The sequence below is a fragment of the Trichosurus vulpecula genome, chromosome 5, assembly GCF_011100635.1.
Source record: "Trichosurus vulpecula isolate mTriVul1 chromosome 5, mTriVul1.pri, whole genome shotgun sequence".
Classification (NCBI taxonomy): domain Eukaryota; kingdom Metazoa; phylum Chordata; class Mammalia; order Diprotodontia; family Phalangeridae; genus Trichosurus; species Trichosurus vulpecula.
The window spans coordinates 213217562-213235649 of record NC_050577.1 but is presented as its reverse complement, the minus strand read 5'-3'; the positions used below and the strand labels follow the sequence as shown (position 1 = coordinate 213235649).

General features: G+C 42.9%; 1 protein-coding gene across 1 annotated transcript in view; it reads left to right on the top strand.

Moving 5' to 3' along the window:
• The window catches only part of ANO4 (anoctamin 4), a 429862-nt gene that overhangs the window by 294101 nt on the left and 117673 nt on the right, over positions 1–18088 (top strand). The window contains exon 10 of the mRNA XM_036759990.1: positions 12597–12728. Within this exon, the coding sequence (XP_036615885.1) occupies positions 12597–12728 (132 nt within the window). The remainder of the gene's footprint in view (positions 1–12596; positions 12729–18088) is intronic.

Here is an 18088-nt window from a genome sequence, read left to right as displayed (position 1 = left end):
CACACAGTATAAAGTAAGTCCATGGTTATTAACCCTTCATTTCGGGTCATGGAAGCAATAACATACCCCAATGGTAATTCTCCAGCCAGGGAATGGTAAAAGGCAGTGTCTAAGTGTCCCTGAATGACAACGAAGGGAAAATTGGATGAAAGGAAAGGAAAAAGAAATCTAATCCAGTCTCTCCAGCCATTATCAGTCCAGCAGGTCCTGGTTTCTGGGGGAACAGAACTTAGTACCTGCCGGAGTCACCATGACTGTGGGTCTCTGTGACACTAAAAATAACTATGCGAAAATTGACAAAAGAAAATCATCCAACAAAGTGCTTATTTTGACCCCACGTTTATAGATCTCCCCCTCCCCTTGGATTTATCTGTTTTTATAGATCTCCCCCTCCCCTTGGATTTATCTGTTTTTATAGATCTCCCCCTCCCCTTGGATTTTTCTGCTTTTATAGGTCTCAAATTGTCTTCCTCGTGAAAGAGGCCTGGTTGGATGTGAATATCATACATGACTTGCCTTTCCCACACCATGATGAGGTTAAAAACACTCCCACTCAATCTCTTTATAAGAGGAGAGATATTGCCACTCTCCCAAGTTGATTTCTTTGACTTTTTCATTTTAACCAGAATTTTAAAAATAATAATAAGCAATGTTTATATAGGCCTTACTATGTGCCAGGCACTGTATTAAGTGCTTCACAATTATTATCTTGTTTAATCCTCAGAAGAACCCTGGAAGGTATGTGATATTTATCCCCATTTTACAGATTAGGAAACTGAGGCAAATAGAGGTTAAGTGCTATGGCCAGGGTCACACAGCTAGTGTCTAAGGCTACATCTGAATTTGATTCTTCCTGACTTCAGTTCCAATTCTCCATCCACTATGCCACCTGGCTGCCTCATGATAATGTAACATAAATAATGCTTTAAATTTTTACAAAGCATTTTTACATGTATTATCTCATTTGATCCCTATAATGACCCTCTTTGGGAGATATAATGCCTTGCCTGTTCTATGCCAGGCACTGGAGATGTAAATATAAGAATGAAACCATTCCTGCCCTCAAGAAGCTTCCATTCTATTGGTAGTAATAAAAGACATATGCAGAATAGCAAATATAAAATAATGTGCAAAGTCATTTTAAGAGGGAGAATACACTAATGTGGGGGGAGGTCTTGGGCCCCCTGGTCTCACCTAAGGGGTAGCACCTGAACCACTCCTTCTTTAAAGGAAGCTAGGTATTCTCCAAGGTGAAGGTGAAAGGGGAGTTCATTCCAGGCTTGGGAAACCACCTGTGCAAATGTTCAAGGTATAATGAGCAAGCCAGTGTGGCAGGAATGGGAAACCCATGGAGATGAGTGATGAGAAATAAGAAACAGGAAGAGAGAAGTACTGTACAATGGAGGGTCTCAAATGCCAGACTTCGGATCTTCTATTTTATTTTCCTAGAGACAGCAGGAATTGGAGGCATCTCTTCTCTTTCTTCTCCTATAGCTAATCACTTGCTAAGGCTTGACAGTTTAATCTCCCCCATATACCTTGGCTGTCCCTATACCACCCTGGTGCAGGCCCTTGTCAGCCAATCAGTTGACTGATTAATAAGCATTCATTAAGTAATTGATAAGTGCTGGACATGGTGCTAGGTCCTGGGAATAGGATACAAAGATCTGCCTTCAAGCAGCTTACATTCTGATGGAGTTTGCCTGGATTAATTTCCTAAAAAGTCCCCATCCCCATTCTCACCCAACCTCCAATCCATCCTATACACTGCTACCTGACTTGATTCCCCGTTATATATCAGATTAGAAACACTCCTGAGCTTGGCAGTCAAGGCATTGCTTAATCTAGTTCCAGCTTACCTTATTTCTCACTATTCCTTCCCATCATTCACTCTGTACTCTGGCCAAATTGTACCGCTTACTCTCCCCTAAAAACATATTGCCCTCTCCCTCTCTTGGTCCCTGAACAATCTCCCTTTCCCATTTTCTGGCTATGAATATCCTACCTTACCTTACCTTATGTGCCTTTGAGGGCAAGCTCAAATGCCATCCCACAGTGTGACAATGGAGAAGGACCTCAAGTATAACCACACTTACACATGGATGCTGACTGCTAACTCTGCGAGAACCATCAGCAACCCTCCTAGTTAAGCAACCATTCTGGAAAAATCTTGTCTTATGTTTGTCCCTCACCCATCACCTAATTCAGCGCTCATGTGGACAAAATGCTTAGTCAGTATTAATTGAATAAATCATATAGTGTTGTATATTTTGTCATCTTATCTGAAATATGGTTTTTACATATACTTTTACCCATAAAACTTCATATTTAACCATAGAAATGAATGGGACTTGGCTCTGGACCTGTAGTCAGGAAGACCTGAATTCAAATGTAGCCTAAGAAACTGTCTAGCTCTGTGACCCTGGGCAAATGAATCACCTCTGTCTGCTTCTGTATCTTCATCTGTAAAATAGAGATAATAAATAATAGCAGCTATCTCCTAGGGTTGTTGTGAGGATGAAATGGGATAACTTATGTAAAGTGCTTTGTATACCTTAAAGCACTGTTGTTGTTATCATAGAAATAAAACTGAAATGGAAAGTATGAAACAATCTGATTCCTAATCATAATTTCAAAGAATTCTATCCATTCTCTTTATCAAATGACTTCCAGGAAAACCTGCCAAATAGAATCCTTGGGTCGTAGATCTCAAACTGGAAAAAGCCTCAGAGGCTGCTTAGACCGGGGCTTATTGTGCAGATGAAGAAAGTCGGGCCTGGGGAGGTTAAGGGACTAGAATCATATATCTCAAGCTAGAAGGCACTTCAGAGCATATACATATGTGTGTATATGTGTGTGGATATATATACATACACACACATATATATCTACATACATATACACACATATATATAACACAAGTTTATATACACATATATACATAGAATATATGTATGCATATATGGACATAGGTACATATACGCATACGTAAGTATGGAATACACGTGTATATTGGGTGTCTGTATATGCACATATGGAAAATTTTTACGTGCACATGGGTATGTATATACTCACGTATGTATGTGGAATATATGTGTGTGTATGTATGTATATATGTGTGTGTATACGTATGTATATTTGTAGTATCCAACCTCTTCATTTTGCAGAGGAGAAAACCAGGGAAGTGCCCATGGCAGAGGAGGGATTTGAACGCAAGCCCCCTGACTTCAGAGCTATGTTCTTTCTATTGTACCACACCTGAGGAAGTTCTCTCCTCTTCTCCCTATTTGGTCTATAACAAATAACTTACAACTTGGCCAATGACTAAATAGAGAAATTGCCCCACTCTTACCTGAAAAAATAAAAAGAAGTTGCAGATTCCAATCTACAGCCTGGAAAATAAATTTCTCTATTTCTAAAAGCCATTGACCATTCAGTAAGCTGCTTCTTACTGCCTGAAACAGTAGCCTATTGACCTGGACTTTGCATCCAAGGAGCAGTTGGGACCTAGGAGGATTTGGCCCAAAGGCAAGGAAAAAGAAACCCAGCCCCACCTCTATCTGACTGGGATCAGTACAAGCTGGCTCCACTTACAGCTTTGTGGAGTTCAGTGAGGCTGGATACCCTCTACAATTCCTTCGGCTTTATCATGTATCCAAACCAGAAGTTGAGAACATGACCCTGCAATATCTCCCATCCTCTGACCTGATAAAAGGAGTAGTATCCCCAATCATGCCTGGGTCCTTTTTATGTAGCCTCATTGAGTCTGTGTGGCAGGTAGAGGAGGAGACCCTGGGTTCTCAAAGACTAGCAGGGCAATGCAAAAGCTTATGGTAGAAACTGACTCTGGATTCAGACCAGCGCTTAGCCCAGTGCCTAACAAGCAGTAGGTGCCTAATAAATGTTGATTGACTGGTGTTCAATTTATGCCTTTGGCACTTATGACTATTGACACCCTGGAAAAATCTCTTCTTTCTGGGCCTCAATCTCCCCCTCTGTAAAATGAGGGGATTGGTTTCCCTGGCCTCTGAAGCGCCCTGCTGCTTTTGATCTGGGATCCCATGATCTTATGATTAGGAAGCTTTCCTCTGTAGACCCACTGGGGGAATATTATCTTCAGAGCAGCTTAGCTAAGTTCGAGAGACTTGTCACCAGGTTGACCCCAGGAGCTGTTTGGCCAAAGACCTCTCAGAGTCCATCTGCCAGGCCTCAGGCAAGGCATCACTTGCCAGAACCTAGTGAATAAGGCTCAAATGAGATCTTGAGGTCCTTGTTCAGAGCAGGAAGGGACTCCAGAGGTCATTCAATCCACCTTTCCCATTTTATGGAAGAGAAAACTGAGTCTCAGAAAAGAGAAGAGACTTGCCTAAGGTTGTATGCCCAAGCAAGTGACTGAGGCAGGATTCAAACCCCAATCTTCCTGATTCTACTAACCTCCTCGCTAAACTACGTGGCTCATCTTTTACTTAAGCCACCTGAAATATATGAATGTACTTTGTCACCAACAGGTGCCATGAGCACCTAAGGCACAATCATTATGTGAAACCCCCAGTAAAACAGTCTCTAAAAGGCAGGAATCTTTTTTTCTTTTAGTGTGTCTCCCCCAGCACAGTGCTCAGCACACAGGAAGCGCCTAGTCAGTGTTTGTTGATTGACTGACTGACTGCCTACCCCTGTGCTTTCCACAAAGCCACCTAACAAATATCAGTAAACTCCATCAGGCTGCTCTTCTCTCCTTGGTAGCCAGGTAGTTTCTAGGCTACCATGAAGTCTGCTTAATGATACCAGTCCTCAAGTCAAAATATTTTCCATCTGGGCAGAAATCAAGACCCGATGTGGCTCAGCAGCCTACTATTTTCTCTCTGGGCTGTTTGGTGGAAAATCCTTCATTAGTTATGTGAAAGAATTTGACACTAAAAACAGTGGCCTGTTATCAGTCATCTTTCAGACTAGAATTAATTCTGAATCCTAGGATCATAGATCTAGAGCTGAGAAGACCCCAGAGATGATCCAGTCTGTCCTCTCATTTTATAGATGAGGAAAATGAGATGGGGTAGCTTGCCAAAGTTCACACAAGTAGTAAGTGGCAATTACTCACCAAGTAAAACTTTGGTCCAGAGCCACTACTAGCAATTTTGTCACTTGGGGCAAGCAGAATGATGCTGCCCTCAAATCAACTCTGTAATTCTCCATGTGAAAATAACATATGTAATTTACACAAGTCAGTTGAATGGGTAGGGTAATTACTAAATTGACTAAATTGATTCCTACTGAACTGCAGAGTGTTTGTCTAAAATGTCTGCACCTTCTGAATTTGAGGACTCTGGGACAAAGCCATGTTAGCCACACCCTGGTTATGATTCTGCTTTTATCCTAAATCTGTCATTGAAGGCATTAGAAAATTCTATAAAATTATATTTATATATTCTATAAAGTATGTATTATATAAGATTATATAGAAATTATGGAAATTATATAAAATTATAAAAATGTTCATCAGAAGATGAGCTTCTTTTTCTTCTCTTGAACTTTATAGTATCTAAGGGATTTTCAGATAATCACTTACACTAGGTGTTTAATCTATATAAATCATAAGAATATAGTCTGCAATACATTGTGGGTCTGGGATTTAGAGGGGGAAAAATTTATTTTTGTGGTAGCAAGTCTTCTGAATGCAAATCCATGTTGTATTATAAAGTAGGAATTATGTCTCTACTAATTATGGTTTGTTGGTTTTAATAATATTAATTAAAACTTTGGTGTTGTTAAAATAACCAACAATAAACTTTCTGGACCTGGCAGAGGTTCATTCTCACTGAGGCTGATTCTCCCCTCTTTGTATACTTTCAGAAAGCAGTCCAGACGATGCCTCCATAGCTTTCCCTGGACATTTCCTCATCTGCAAAATGATGGGGCTTGGACTACCCATAGTCCCTTCCAGGTCTAGAACTAGAATCCAATAGAACCTATAGATGAGGGAGCAGAGGCCCAAAGTGTTTAAGTGCCCCATAGATAGCTAATGGCTAGCTAGTGGAATGTCCTAACATGCCATACAGCCTCCATCCCTCGCACTCTCCGCAGTACAAAATACTACCTCTCACATGTGAATAATAAGAATGCTGTGTTTTCCTCCTCTAAATTAAACGTGTCTCCTCTGCTCTTATCATAAAGTGTGCCCGAGTTAGTATCCCATATGGCATCCTTCATGTCCCAAATTCCAAGCCCTCCCTCAGCTTCCTGTTCTGCAGGGTCCACGCCACCTTTTAGCTCTCCCCTCCTTTCCCAGTGCATTTATCACTTTTCATCAACCTCTTCCTTATTCCCTCTGAATTTTCTGTCTTCTGTGAAAATTTCAGTTTCTCTGGCTAAATGAGTTCATCATTTTAATTGTCATAATTTGCTTATGTCCACTAGCATTCTGAGTTAGAGGCAGCCATTAGTGATACTGTGGCTAGGGGGCTGGCCTCAGAGGCAGGAAGTTGTCATTCAGTCATTTCAGTCACATTCAACTCTTCGTGACTCCATTTGGGGTTTTCTCGGCAAAGATACTGGAATGGTTTGCCATTTCCTTCTCCAGCTCATTTTACAGATGAGGACACTGAGGCAAATAGGGTGAAGTGACTTGCCCAGGGTCACACAGCTAGTGTCTGAAGCCATATTCGAGCTCAGGAAGATGAGTCTTCTTGATTCCAGGTCTAGCATTCTAACCTCTGTGCCATATAGCTGCCCTGAGTCAGGAACACCTGGCTTTGACTTCCATTTTCCGACACATACTGGCTGAGTGATCAAGAGGGAGCCCTTTCACATCTTCATGCCCTAGGCATCTCTCTAAGCTAAGTCCTGGAAGGGATGCTGATCAGCACTGGAGAAAGAGAAATCCCCATGCTGGTGAACCAGTGGCTGCAGACCCAAAGACAAACAAAACTGAAGTCCTTGCTCCACAATTGACTGTCATTCCTTTCATGATCCCAAATCCAGAGATGATGAAAAGTCTGCATACTATTATCTTATTCAGAATATAGACTGAATATGTGAGAGAGGACAAGATGTCACTAGCTGCTGTTGCTATATTTAAATGAATACTTTAGGCAAATGTTCCATGTTTTTTTTCATGAGTTTTCCTGTGTCTTTACTATGTAAGGCTAAGAATTGTTTAAGGCCACTTGATGAGCCAGGGTGTATATGTGTAAGCTCCCTGAAGGCAGGGCCTATTTCACTTCCCATACGTGGCCCGTAGAAAGTACTTGTTAATTGATTATTTTTATAATTATAGGAAGGGCAGAGCACAGGCTTACTCTTGGCTCATCCCAGGTGATTTGAGGAGAAGGCACAGCTAGCTAGGGGGATCAGAAAAGGGTTCATGTAGAAGATGGTACATGAGCTGATGATGATAAGAGTTGACATTTCTAGAGCTTTATATACATTATCTCATTGGATCTTCACAACCAGCATATGATAGGGAGAACTTCATTTTCTAGATAATGAAAAAGGTTAAGTGATATGCCCGTGGTCACACCACCAGCAAGTCCTGAAGCTTGGCCTCCAAACCCAGTCTCCCGTAACATCCAGTCTGGAATTCTTCCCACTATTCCACGCTCTCTCTCTTCTTTGTTTTTTTTTTCAAAGGTATATTAATCTTTTCAGAATGAAGATCCCTGAACCTGGGGCAGTAGTGATTAGAAATCTATTAGGTTTGAATATAAAAAGTATACTGCCTATCAGTTCCTATTCTCCTTTGAATGATGGAGAAAGGACTGATGGTTCCTGGCATTTTGGAAGTCTTTGGAAAGGAGATCCATCAGTTGTCCGTCACTGGTAGGTGCTGCTTAAGAGGCAGTGTGGTGTAATGGCTAGGGGGACCAAGAGCTGGGTTAAAGTGCTGCTTCTGACCTGTGTTGGCTATGTCACCCTTGGCGACTCTGTTAATTTCTCAGTGCTCTGGACACCTCTCTAAGTCTGGAAGTTGCAAAGAATGTGTCAGTGTGCATTGGTAGAGGACTTCCTGTGCCAGTGAAGTCACGGTCCTCATATTCTAGGCACTGGAGGTATAAATACAAAGAATGAAATAATCCTGCTCCCAAGAAGCTTTCATTCTAATGGGATAGAGGTACAGGAGATATCAATCAACAAGCATCTATTAAGCACCTTCAATGTTCCAAGCTCCGTGCTAAGTTCTGGGGATACAAAAAAGTCCCTGCCTTCAAAGAGCTTACAGTCAAGTGGAGGTGACAACAAAAGTTTCTCCTCCCTGCTATCATTGCTTTTGTTATGGTCTGAGCCACTGACTAGCTGTATCACCTTAGGTCAGTTACAAATGTATAGGGTTGGAAGGGGCCTCAGAGGCCATTTCATTTGACCCATGCCAGAACAGAGGTCGCCTGTAAAACAGCCTCCACCAGTGGTCCCTTAATAAGTGGTTATTTGTTGATGCTGATTGACTGGCTATCCAGCCTCTGATTGGTGATGTGTGATGAAAGAAAGTCTCCCCTGCCCTGCCCCGCAAAGTCCATTCTGCATTTGCAAGGCTCTCATCATCAAAGAGTTTCCCTTAAGTAAAGCCAAAATCTGAGCCTCTGCAGCCTCCACCCACTGCCCCTAGTACAGCCATCTGGGGCCAGATGGATCAAAGCTAATTCTTCTTCCCATGACCTGCTTTCACACATTTGAAGTCTGCTCATATGCTCTTCTCAGGTCTTCTCTGTTTCTGATTATTCCTTCAAGGAATTCAGTCTTCCTCTGTCATGTTCCCCAGCCCTCTTACCATCTCATTTGGCCTCCTCAGGATGCATTTAGGCTTCTCAATGGCATTCTTAAAAGTTGGCCCCCGTGGGACAGCTAGGTGGTGCGGTGAGTAGGGCACAGGCCCTGGAGTCAGGAGGACCTGAGTTCAGATGCAGCCTCAAACACTTGACACACTTACTAGCTGTGTGACCTTGGGCAAGTCACTTAACTCCAATTGCCCTGCCTTCCCCCCTCCAAAAAAAAAGTTGGCCTCCAAAACTAAACAAAGTGTCTGGATGTGGTCTGGCCATGGTGAAGTATCAGAGTATCTAACCTCGTTGTTCTAAATGCTGTGTCTCTCTTATTGAAAGTAAGGTTTTAAAAAAAAAAAAGAACAAGAAAGTATGGTTTAGTGAAAGGAGCGATGGACTGGGAACCAGAAGACCTGGGTTCAAATCTTGCCTCTCCTAATACTCATTATGTGGCTTCGCAAGTCATTCGACCTTTCTAAGCCTCATTCTCTCATTTGCAATATGCATATAATAACACCCATGTCATTATCTGTAGAGTACCTAGGTGGCACCGGGCGTAGAGGGCCACCTAACCCGGAATGAGGAAGACTTGAGTTCAAATCTGCCTTAAACACTTATTAGCTGTGTGACCCTGGGCAAGTCCCTTAACCACCTTCAGCCTCAGTTTCCTTAACCAGAAAATGGGGTAATAATAGTACCTCACCCCCAGGGTTGTTGTGAGGATCAAATGAGATAACATATGGAAAGTGCTTTGCAGACCTTAAAGCAATTTATAAATGCTAGCTGTTATTATGAGATAATGTATCTAAAGTACTTTATAATATTTAAAATACTAGGCAAATGTTGGCTGCTGTCATTTTCCTCCTCATCATTATCATCTCTATAATTACTCTTGTCCTTGAAGCTTACAATTTGTTGTTCAGTCATTTCACTGGTGTCGGCTCTTCGTGACCCCATTTGGGGTTTTCTTGGTAAAGACACTGAAGTGATTTGTCATTTCATTCTCCAGCTCATTTTATGGATGATGAGTGACTTGTCCAGGGTCACCCAGCTATTAAGTGTCTGAGGTCATATTTGAACTCAGGTCTCCCTGACTCCAAGCCTGATGCTCTACCCACTGCCACACCTAGCTGCCTCTAAGTTTGGGATGCTCTCAGGGTTTTTGGCTGCCACATCCTACTTTTGACTCATATTGAGGAATTAGTCAAGGAAACTTCCTGTTTGTTTTTCATGAGAGCTCTCATCAAGTGACATACCAGCATCACTTCTGCACAATGCCTGGCATGTAGTATGTACTTAAAAACACGTAGCAATTGATTTTGATTTTATCTCATTAGTCCTCAGTTTCCACATTTGTAACAAAAGGACATTGGACTAGGTTATCTGTAAAAATCTCCTAGTTCTGTGATTTTTAGAGAGGGGTAGTGATAGAAGAGAGGCTGGGGCCAGAGTGAGACCCAAGACAGTGATGAGGTTAGGATTGGAGCTGGTGCTGGTCAGGACAAAGAGTGGGTATGGATCTGAGAACAGGGCTGAGTCTCCGATGAGTTTTTCACTGTGGTTCGGTTTGTTTGGTTGTTTGGTTTTATACATTACTATATGTCATGTCCATTAGGATGCCCCAAGTATACTGATGGTGTGCCAAATATAAAAAACAATCCTAAGATAAGCTCTGGGAATAAGTTGATGTACTCGGCACATATTTAATTGCATCTTCTCTATCGTATGATTCTATCTTCTGCAGCCCCTCAGTCTTCTTTCTACTTTCCTCAGCTAATCTTTGCAAAAGAAACTATCATTTAGTCTGTAGAGAAGGGTACAGAAGATTTCCATTCTACTACTGACTGATTCCAGTCTACATGGCTCCAATTCCAGATCAATCCAACTCACACTTATCAACTGACTGTTATGTGCAGAGCACTTTTCTGGGTGATGGGATGCCAAAACAGAAATGATACAGTCTTTGCTCTCAAGAAGCTTGTATTCTGTTGGGCAGTAGATTGCAGTAGGAGAAGCCATGCTGGGTAGTAGATAAAGCTGTGTCAGGAACACTTGGATTCAAAGTCTGCCTGCTACGTGACCCTGGGCAAGTCACTTGACCTCTGGGCTTCAGCTTCCTCATCTATAAAATTAGGAGGTTGAACTAGATAGTTTCACATGCCCCTTCCTGCTCTATGATCGTATGATCCTTTCTCTCACTTAGCATGGTGGTGGTAACATAGCAAGCACTTAATAAATACTCTATTGACTGACTCACTCTTTCTATTAAATGGGAATAACACCTGTGCTCACCTTCCTCACACCAGGACTATTTGATCAAATGGGAAAAAAAAGGCTTGGAAAAGGAAAAGCCCAGAACAAATGTTGGGAGTTACTATCCTTAGCATTAAAGGTCCAGTGGTGTCTTGGCAATTATTCTAGTGGCTTTTGAACAGACATAACTTAGAATCATGGCGCTTTAAAGCCTAACTTTGTCCTTATCATGTTATGGGCCAGAGGGGCAAAGGAAAGGCAAATAGGCAGATGCTCCCCGGGGGAAACAAAGCATACTGGGAGCTCTGCCTCAGCATGTGCTGATCTTTGGTCTTCTCTGGGAGGTCCCTTCTCTTTAGGGGGCTGCTGACTTAGCACAAGCCAGGGCTCAACCTCCCAAGTGACCCACAGTCCTTGGCTAGAAGTTCATTTGGGGGACATGTTTATTTTCCCTGAATGAAGAGCATCAGTGAATACAATTTCCAGAAAAGGATGTTCAGGCTCATAACATACCTTGACTCCATGAAATCTGCAGTCTCAGCTCAAAAAGAGGGCCATTAAAATCAATGCACCAGTTCTATCTGTTAATGGACCACTTGGGGCACAAGAAGTCAGTATGGATAGGAGATTGTAGTGAAGGAATTTCTTTGCTTCATATGATTTGCCATGACATTCTGCTGCCACAACATTCTGCCATCATGACTTTCTACTGCCATGACATTCTGCTGCCAAGATGTTCTACCACTGTAATATTCCATTGTCATAGCATTCCACTGCTGTGGCATTCTACCACCGTTACATTCTACTGCCACGACCCTCTCCTGCCGTGACATTCCACCACTGTGACATTTTACCCCCATAATACTCCATTGCCACATTTTATTGCAGCAATATTCCATTGCTATGGCATTCTACCATCATGATATCCTACCGCCCTGACATTCTACTGCTATGACATTCTACCACTATTACCCTGCCACAACATTCCATTGCCATGACATTTGGCCATGACATTGTACTGCCATGACATTCTATTGCTAGTCCCAACATTTCATTCCATTGCCATGATATTCTATGGCTGTGACATTCCATGTCTGCCACGTGATGCTGCCATTCTGTTCTGCTGCCACAATGTTCTATTGCCAGGACATTATATAGCCATAACATTCCATGGCCAGGATATCCTGTTGTTATAGCATTGTATTTCAAATGCCACACCAATTATTTTGTGGTCACTGTCCTTCTTGTGGTATGTCATTAATTTCCTATACTGAACTTCTGTCAGAGAAGCCCACAGAATGAAAATGTAGGGAGATTCCAAGCATAAAGTGAGATTGTTTTAGGCTGTGTGCCGTGAAAGGCTGAAGGTACTATGTAAGTAGAATCATAACTTGCCTATTAGAAGGGCTGGCATTCGGAGCAGGTTGAGGCTGTTGTGTGGCTCTTGCCACCTTGGGTCAACCTCAGGGAATGGGGGTGGGGTGTCTGCATTTTAGATATAGTCTTACTGAACCTCTGTGACTTCACTGAAGAATCCCAGGGCCATGCTGATGGACTTTCCTGTCTGATCTTGCCTCCCATGTACCACAGGATCGATAAACAAATAAGCAGGTTTCGAGGATGGTTACCTAGAAAGCCTATGAGACTGGACAAGGAGACACTGCCAGACCTGGAGGAAAATGACTGCTACACTGCCCCTTTCAGTCAGCAAAGGATCCATCAGTGAGTGTTTCTGGTTAAAAGCATCTCCATGAGCATGGACAGAGCCTTTCCTCCCCTAGAGCTTGGTGGGGTGGGAGAAGGGGCACCCATTTATTGTTTTTATTAAAAAAAATTGCAATTAGCCCTCTCTCTTCCTTGTCCAGACTAGAAGTACAGTAGCCAATCATGAGCCTGATGCTACCACTGACCAATCAGTGCTCTCTTTCTGACCGGGGCCTATTCACCCTTTCTTAGTCAGCCTGATGGCTCCCTGCTCCTAGAGGCTCGCCATATTGGTATGGGCCTTAGTGTGGATACCCAATAAGCTTAACCTCTGGCTGCTTAGAACTCTCAAGTTCGAGTGGCCTGCCAACCTCAGCCTCTTTCTCCTCAGTTATCAGGGACTGCAGGTGTTCACCACCACACCTGGGAGGCAAGCTTTCAATCAGCTAGAATTACTGAGTATTGAATCTTTAACCTTCCTGTATTCAGAGATAAGGATTCTAGCAGAATCCTGAGGCAGTGTGGCTGTGTCAGAAGAGTGTGCTCTGGAGTCAGAGGACGTGGGTTCAAATTCTACCCATGTGACTTGGGGCGAGTTGCTGAAACTTGAAAGTATAGGTTTCTTCCAAAGTAAAATGAGGCAGTTTGATCAGATGGCCTTTGGAGCCCCATCTCCCTCTAGATCTGTGCTCCTCGAGAGATTGTTCTCTCTGAGCCCTCATGTCCTTATTACCCACGTGACTCGGGCAAGTCATTGGCCTCTCTGGATCTCAGTTTCCTCATCTGTAAAATGAGAGAGTTGGTCAAATTTTTGATTTTAGGGGATCTGCAAACTTGTGTTTTAATATTTTGAAAGCTGTCTATCAGTGCCATAGGTTCCCTTTGTAATCCTATATATGTTATTTTGTACATTTAACACCACGAGAGGGGGTCTCTAGGCTTCACCAGACACTGCCAAGGGGAGCCACAACACAAAGCAGCTGAAGAAACCCTCATCTAGGTCTATGATCTTAAACCAGTTTTCCTTTCTGAGCCTTAGTTTCCTCATCTATAAAATTAAGGGGTTGGCTTCAATGGCCTCCAGGGTCTATTACAGTGCCAGACCTAGGATCCTAAGTTGCTTCGTCTCCCTGGGCCACCATTTCCTCCTCAGTAAAAATAAGAGGATGTGTAGATAGCCTTTGAGGTCCTGTGTAGGTCCAGGTCTATGATACTGAATTGATTATTCTCCATTGACTTCTGTTTCCCTCTCTGTGAAATGAGGACTTAACCTCTGCAGCTCCCACCAGCTGTCCCACTAAGATCCTACAGTCCAGTGACCGGTCCATTGTCTTCATCAGCCTGCTGTTTGTGTCCTTCTGCCATCTAGATCCCGTTTGCCTTATGCCCTGTTTCCTAACCCTCCCTTAGACACAGACAGCATCCCTTCAGTGATGGAACCTACAAGCTTTCCCTAGAACTCAGTATTCCCTCTGGTCTCTTGCCTCTCACACAAGCTGCTCCCCATCCCTGGAATGCTCTTGCTCCTCAGTTAGGCTTTCAGAACCTTTATCTTCCTCCAAGGCTCAGTTCAGGTGACTCTGGTGCTCCTTCACATGTGAAGCTTTCCCTGAGCCCCTAGAATCTAGTAATATCTCCTCTCTTGAATTATCTGCTTAGTATTATCTTGGATATTTGTTCTATGTCTCTCTCTCCCCACACCAGTAGAAAGCAGGCTCCTTGAAGGAAGAAAATCTTCATATCTCCTGAGTGTAGCGCAGTCCTTGCCACATAGTTGGTGCCTAATAAATGTTTCTTGGCTTGATGAAGTGTCTGCCATGAGTAAAGCCCTGTGCTGGTCACTGGGTGAGAACCAGTGGATAACAGAGAATAGAGGCAAACAGAGCATGGCCAGAAAGAATTGGATTGGCCCATCTGTCAGCCTGGGCCTGGGCAAAATGAAGCCACTATTGGTATGTTGTAAAGTAAAGTGGCGGCACTTGGGCATAGTAGATAAAGCTCTGCACTTAGACCTCAATTAGAATCCAGTCTCAGATTCTTGTTAGCTGTGGGGACTTCTATTCATCTCCTTTGCCTCAGTTTCCTCATCTGTAAACTGAAGGGCTTCAACTCGATAGCTCAGAGGTGCTTTCATAGCTCTAAAACTATGGTCCTATAACTGAGCCTAGGAAGAATGGGAGAAGGGACAAACTCTGAAGCTTCTGAGATAAAAAAGATGCTTCAGGAGCCCGGCAGGGTGGGGACTATGAATGGAAAGCCTTCCAGAGAACGTAAGCAACCAGGGAAAAATCTCTTCTCCAAACCTGGACTAAATCAAGGGAGCCCTATGTACACCCTTTGCTGAGGTCTTCGCTGAGGCCCTGAGACTCCCTGATACTTTTGCTTCAGAGGTAGAGATGGTACCAGGAACAATGATCTACTGGAGGAGCCAGCAGGCTGCAAGTGACAGATGATCCAGTCTCTTCCCTTCTTTGGCATGAATAATCCAGGATTGGAGCAACCAAGAGGCTGCTCACATTGACCTCATGGGGAATAGAAAGTCAATTAGACACTAGGGAAGATAGCACAAGGGTAAATGGGGAGGAGAAAGTGAGAGAATAGACAGTGTGTGTCACAATGGGAGATGCTCATGAGACACCAATGAACAAGAAAGGAATGGAGGCAGCCTCTGAAAATCCTCCAATCTGGCTTTTATGGGCAGGGAAGGGAATGACTCCTTGAAGATTCAAATGAGTCACTAAAAAAGCTCTAACAAACACAAATCAGAATCTTAGCCCCAGTCAGGTGGAAGCATAATATACCCAGGAGTTTTGATAACATGGGCAAGTAAATTAAATTTAAATATATATATATATATATACACACACATACATACATACATACATACATATATACATGTATATGTGTATATATAGATGTGTGTGTATAAAAGAAAAAGAAACAAGGAAGGACAGAAGGAAGGAAGGAAAGAAGAAAAAAGAAAGAAATGCTCAGTTGAGGTTAAGGCAACCAGGACACTAGCCCTTTGGTGCAGAGACAGACACGTGAGCTAGAGGCCATGGCTGCCACTGCTGGAAAGCAGAGCAAGGGCCAAAGGACCATACATGGTATCAGTGCCCACTAAATTTGGTGCCCTGGGTCAATGTACTTGTTGTGTCAGCTTAGTTAAGCCTCCAGGAGCTGACAGTGGGAGTCAAGGAAGGCTTAATTTGACTTTGAGATCAAGGACTGGGAGAGTTTTTCTAAAGGAAAAAAAAAGGCCAACAAGAAAACTGAAATTTTTATCCCTCTTCATTTAAAGTCTGGTCATGTCTCAGTTGCTAATCTTGAGATTTCTAAGACTAGTAATGATGGTTGCTATTAAATCTTGTTGATTCTGATTACCATGAAGACTGCCACCTGGTGTCTCACTTGCACCCACGTGTTCTGAAGCTCTGTTGTCTCACCCAGGATATGTAGCTGATGAATGAGTGGGGAGGATGCTTCCCCCTCCCCACTTCTTTCACTGGGGTCATTGTTTCAGAGTCTCTTTCTCCATCGATAGCAGGTGGTATTATCTACAGCATTCCTGAGACTCTCTCCCTCAAATCTGCTAAGCTTTGTGTGACTTCCTCTAAATATAGAAACTGTCTCTAAAAATGTGTGAAGGTCACAGGCCATAGCTCTGGAGCAAGGAGGGACCTTAGAGGTCATTTTTCTGAGTCTAGTCTTCCAATGAGGAAAGGGGTATGACCTCTGAGTGAGAGAAGAGGCATAGGCCTTGAGGAGGATGGAGGCTTGAGTTCTCAGAGATTAGATTACATTAGCCAGTTCACCTTCACCTACCACAGCTAAATCCTGGTGGTTCTATCTCTGAAAAAGTCTTTCTTCTGTCCTTCCCCCTCTCTTTCCACTGCCATTATCCTAATATAAGCCTCCATTCTTACCCATATGAACTGCAGGACTGATCTTTGGGCTCTCTGATATATCCTTCACGACACCAGCATTCTTCTGTGTGGGTCTGATCATCTTATTCCTCTACTCCAAAGCCTTAGATGTCTCCTTATTGCCAACCAAATAACCCTCTCCCCAAAATTAGCCTATTATGTAAGGCCCTCCATAACCTAGAGCCTCCCTTGATCGCCAAGGAAGGTGACTTTGACTGAGGCAACTAAACTCTTTGGGCTTCACCTCCTAACTCCAAAAAACAGAAATTGGACAAGACTTTAGGTCTTACCCTTTTCATCTCTGGATTGGCAGGTGTCTCACCTGTGCTGGAGGGAATAGAGAAAAAGCATGGAGTCAGTTTCATCTGTAAAATGGGCATTGTAATAGTACCTCCCTCCCAGGATTGATGTGAGGACAGAAGGAGATAATACATGCAAAGTACTCTCTCAGTGCTAACAGTAAACGTTGTTATAGCATGGGGAGAGAAGGAAGGAAACAGCTGTTACTTAAGCACCTGCTGTGTACGAGGCACATACTAAGCCCTTTGTGCATCTCATCTCATTTGATCATTACCATCACCTTAGTGGGGTTATGCTATTATGCTAGGGGGTAGATGCTATTATTTTCCCCCAACTTTTACAATTCAAGAAACTGAAGGAGACAGAAGTTAAGCTACTTAGGGAATTCCTTTATAATAAAACTGTAAGGTGAGTTGTAATTTTTCCATGAATGGCATGCCAAGGAGATCCTATTTTTTATCTTATTTAATCATAGGGAATGTTGCCAAGGGTGTAACCTCACTGGGTCTGTGTTTCCAAATAGAACTTGGGCAAAGTTTCATAGGAACCTAGAGCTAGGCTTCGGAGGCCATCTAGTCTAATCCATCCATTATATGTGTGGGGAAACGGAGATCCAGGGATGATAGGGTCATAGAGCTAGTGCTGCAAAGGAGCCCAGAGGTCATCTAATCCAACCTATTCCCCATTTTGTACGTGAGAAAACAGAGAGCCAAGGAGAAGAGGCTTGCCAAAGGTCACGCAGGTATTATGCCATCCAAGGTGCCATCAGAACCAAGGCCCTCTCAGTCTGGAGCGCTTTTAGAGACTATTCAGCCTGTTAACTGGAATAATAGCAGCAGGACAGTTATACCTTCCACATTGCAATTTTCCCCATCGTAGTTTTGATATATTAAGTATAAGAAATTAAATGAGAAATTGGGGGGAGTTTTGCAGAAGCTGCAGAAGACATGCAAAGGCCAGCTGATGACACAGAAAAAGTTTAAAAACTCAGAAATACATCAGATATATGTATAGTATTGTATAATATCAACCCAAATTTTACAGTAGGATGCTGTAAACACCCCATGAAAGAAAAGGAAAAAAACAGACTTCTTCTCTGGTACAAAGGGAGGGACAAAAAATTTTATCTGGATTTTCCAGATCACGGGGGTA